This window comes from Pteropus vampyrus, unplaced genomic scaffold (assembly GCF_000151845.1).
Source record: "Pteropus vampyrus isolate Shadow unplaced genomic scaffold, Pvam_2.0 Scaffold48, whole genome shotgun sequence".
NCBI classification, from domain to species: domain Eukaryota; kingdom Metazoa; phylum Chordata; class Mammalia; order Chiroptera; family Pteropodidae; genus Pteropus; species Pteropus vampyrus.
In genome coordinates, this window is record NW_011888829.1 from 1505904 (window position 1) to 1510256 (window position 4353).

The 4353-nt window shown below is 36.9% G+C and overlaps 1 protein-coding gene across 2 annotated transcripts in view; it reads left to right on the top strand.

Annotated features, from left to right (window-relative positions):
• The window catches only part of PARP12 (poly(ADP-ribose) polymerase family member 12), a 38028-nt gene that overhangs the window by 8421 nt on the left and 25254 nt on the right, over nucleotides 1-4353 (top strand). For both annotated transcript variants that reach the window (XM_023530282.1, XM_011359489.2), the window contains exon 4: nucleotides 1823-1924. In XM_023530282.1, coding sequence (XP_023386050.1) covers nucleotides 1823-1924 — 102 coding nt within the window. The remainder of the gene's footprint in view (nucleotides 1-1822; nucleotides 1925-4353) is intronic.

Here is a 4353-nt window from a genome sequence, read left to right on the forward strand (position 1 = left end):
TGGTCCCTTGAGAAGGTTATTACACATCGATATTCTTGGAATTTCACAATATCAGCTGTTGGCTGGCCATTCTGGTTATCCATTCTTTCATTCAACAAATTCAAGTGCTTGCCATGTGCTGGCCACTGTCCTGGGCCCCAGTTATGCCTTGGTGACTATGAGACATGACTCCCAAATGAAAGCACAATCAAACCCACTTGTTAGCTGTAGTGATAGTTAAGATTTTTAACAGACCCTTTCCTAAAATACCAGGTAAGCGTCAGGACCACCAGCAAGCAAACTTATCCCTCTAATCATACCTGATTTTTATATTTAAAAATTGTCCTTGTCATATATGTTTTTTCTTTATATTTTCTTTAATTTCGGCTAATTTCTTTCAAACCTGCCTGGAAGTAAACAGGTTTTGCTTTAAATAGATCTTGAAGATGAATTATTTGGATTATGATGTTGTTAGAAAGAGAGGGAAGGATACCTGCCCTTGAGGACTTGAGGACAGATGGAGGTGACCTCCAGGGCTCCACAGGTGTGGGTTTTGAGGCCTGGCCTGGGGATATTTGAGAGGCCCATAAAAAGAAGGGAAAGCCTGGTCCTGCAGCAGGAGTGAGAAACATGCTCCTAGAACAGAAATGCTTGCCTCTCTGAATAAAAGTGTCTTTGAGATGAGCCACAGAGGGCTCACGGTTTACTCAACTTTTCCACTGGAAGATAATAGCAGTCTATTACTTTTACTTTCTTTGTTTTTAAACTTTGTTTCCCATTTAGAAATTGTGAGAAGGTACATTTAATGTTTAAAAAGTGGGATGGTAAATCACACTTAATATGTATGTAAGATCAATTTTCTGGAAAAGTATGGTCCAAAATAGCAAAAGAAGGACCAGGTGAAACACGTAGTCATTTTTTTTTTTTTTTTAATGCGTACTTGGTTTTTTTGTCTGCATGTTTCTTATTCCACTAGAATAAATGTATCCTTGATGTAAATGTGAAGCATTTCTTCTTAAACTGTAGATGTAGACTTTACAGTTTAACTCAACAATAAAAAAAGTAACCTCTAAAAAAATGAAAAGGTAAGACGAATAACAAAATGACAGGTTATAAAATGAGGAGAGTTTCCTGTAAACTTATAGGTGGAAGTGGGGGGATGTAATTATTAGGTAAGGTTCATTGGAGCACTACTAATAAAGGTAAACTTTGAAATCACTTACATGCCCTTTTTATATTGAAATTTTTACAATCTAAAACTGATATTTTGAGAAGGAAGCTTTATATATATTGCTTTTTTTCTTGGTATTAGCACCTAATTCTAATATTACATTAACAAGTATTTGCTGTTAGAATCAAATCCAGTGTATAAAATGCAACCCTCCACTTGACCTTTGGTGTCATCACCACCTTAGATACAAAAGGACTCTTAAGTTATCTCAATGTGTAGGATAGTGAATCTCCCCTGTTTCCACCCCCTGGAGGTTCTGATTGAGTCAGTCTGGGCCAGAGCCAGGCACTTGTATTTTTAAATGGGTCTTCTAGTGAATTGGGTGCACAGCCAGAGCTGAGAAAAGAGCCTCGTGTTGCCTTGGACTTGACAAGCAGCTGTGTGGCCTTGGGCTCCCTGGCTTCTTCCTAAAAAAAAAAAAAAAACAGAGAGCCCATATGTATGTCTGAGGGTGCTTTCATCTCAAGCATTATACGATTTTGTCTGCCCATGTTCGTCTTGTGCAGGGAGATGAATAAACCCTCTTTTCTGTCCTTTGTACCTTGAACTACTCCAACCTGGTAAATGAAGTTTCCACAGAAGCTGATGTGTCTTTGCGGTGTTTCTTTGTAGAAAGAAAAGATAGTTCAGGTTCTGTGTCCCCAACCACTACTAACCAAGAGGAGAATGATGAGATCTGCTTATACCATATCCGGAAAAGTTGTAGCTTTCAAGGTAAGTCAGAGGAAACCCCTTAATCCACGTGTGGATGGGATAACTGCTGCTCATTCCTGGAGCTCTGCTCTGAGGCCACCTCCAAAGTCCTCTTCCCTGTCCAGAGAGAGTCGGGCCTTAATCATGAGCTGGTGTGACATTCGGCCAAACCAGTTCTGCAGCAATTTTGTTGGAGAGTTGAGGATGGTAGAAATTATTTGAGTTTCTAAAAATCAAACTGTAGAGGAGTTTTGGGAAACATAACTGTTTGTTTGGGTCATGCAGCAAGTGAGTATCAAGTGTTGACCCTTGGTCAACTTAGCAAGAGGTTACAGACATGCATGAGACACAGATACCCAGTGTAGTGGGAATAAAGGTAAGTGTCCTTCATAAAAGGTGATCTTAGACTTAGGATGCGTTAGAAACCGGAAGGTACTGAGGAGACACTCATGTTTGCTCTTGGGGGATGAGTAATTAAGTTGGGGTCTTCTCTCCACAGTCCCTATTTTATCAGAAGTAACAATTCTTGTGTGCATGTGTTTGTCTGTATTTTCACTAAACCTTTGTTTTCTTCTTACTGCTGTCCTGGGCTTTGAAGAAAGATTTCTTCTCGAATTCACTGACTCCTTTTAAAAAAAACCGTAACAACTTCTTGTTTCATTTTCAGTCTTTAAAAACTACCCAAGCATGGCAGAGGGAATGCAGTCAGCATTAATATGATGGCTAGGTGGAGGGCCAGGGGAGGGAGGGAATAATTGGGGGGATCGTTTTACGAACTGTATAGATGTCTAACCAATGTACTGTGTACTTGAAACTAATTTAAATAAATTTAAAAAAAACTACCCAAGCAATTTATGAACACTATTTATGAACACTTTCACTTTATAAAAGAGTCAAATAATACAGAGTAAAATCTGAAGTCCTCCTTCAGTCATCTCTAACGGTAAACACATGCTGTGTAGTCATATTTGGTTTACATATTTTCAACAGATGGGAACATGTGACATATTATTTAACCTGCTTCCTTTGCTTAACATATTAGAGGTTTTTTCCTACATTAGTACATGTAAGTCTACCTTGTTTTTAAAAAAGCAATTGTGTAGTATTTAGAGTCATGTTCCATTGAACATCAGAGTACACATGTGTATTTCTATAGATAGATTCCTGGAAATGGAATGGTAGGTCAAGGTAGGTCAAGGAATATGTGTTATATATACATATATATGTATGTATTTAAATTCAACATTGAGTTCTGATTTACACACAATACAATCCATCTATTTTAAGTGTACACTCTGAGTTTTGGTAACTATGTGTGCCCATGTAGCTATCACTGTACTCTGGATATGCGACAGTTCCCTCATTCCAAAAATTTCCCTTATGCCCCTTTATAGTTAATTTTTACCCCTCAATTCCCCGACCCCAGGCAATCCTTGATCTGTTTTTCGTTGCTGTAGATTAGATTTGCTTTTTTCTAGAATTTCATATAAATGAAATCATACAGAATGTGTTTTCTTGTACTATCTTTTTTCACCCAGCATGTTTTTTGAGGTTCAGTCATGCTAGCACATCCATAGTTTGTTCCTTTTTATTGCTGAGTAGTTTGCTGTTGCATGATTGACTACAGTTTGTTTATCCATTCAGATATTGATGAACACTAGGTTGTTCCTAGTTCTGGCTTTTACAAATAAAGCTTCTATAAATCTCCATGTACAAGTTTTCATGTGGATATATGTTTTCACTTCGGTAAAGACCTTGAATTACCGAAATTACTGGATCATGTGATAAATATGTGTTTAACTTTATTAAAAACTGCCAAACTATCATTCAAAGTGGATGTACTATATTACCTTCTCACCAGCAATGTATGAATGAGTGTTCCAGTTATTCTGCATCTTTGTCTACACTTGGTATTGTCAGCCTTTTAAATTTTAGCTATTCTAATAAATGAGTAGTGCTAGCTCATTGTAATTTTAATTTGCATTAATGATTGATGATTAATGATATTTAACATTTATTTTTAATGTGCTTATTGGCCATTGATATATCTTCTGTAAAGAATCCATTTAAATCTTTGCCTTTTTAATATAGCGGCTTTATTGAGATATTGAGTATAATTCACATACCATATAATTCACTCCTTTAATAGTTTTTATATAGTCAGAGAATTGTGCAACCATCGTCACAATCAATATTAAAACATTTCTTCATCCCCAAAGAAACCCTGTACCCATTAGCAGTCACTTCCATTCTCCCCTCCCCCCCCAGCCCCTGACAGCTACACATTTACATTCTATCTCTATAGATTTGCCTGGATGTTTCACGTAAATGGAATCATACAGTATATGGTCTTTTGTGAATTTGTGTGATTTTTCCCATTTTTTTGGATTGTTTGATCTCATTGAGTTGCAAGAATTTTGATTATTCTTTATACATGTCAGATATAGGTA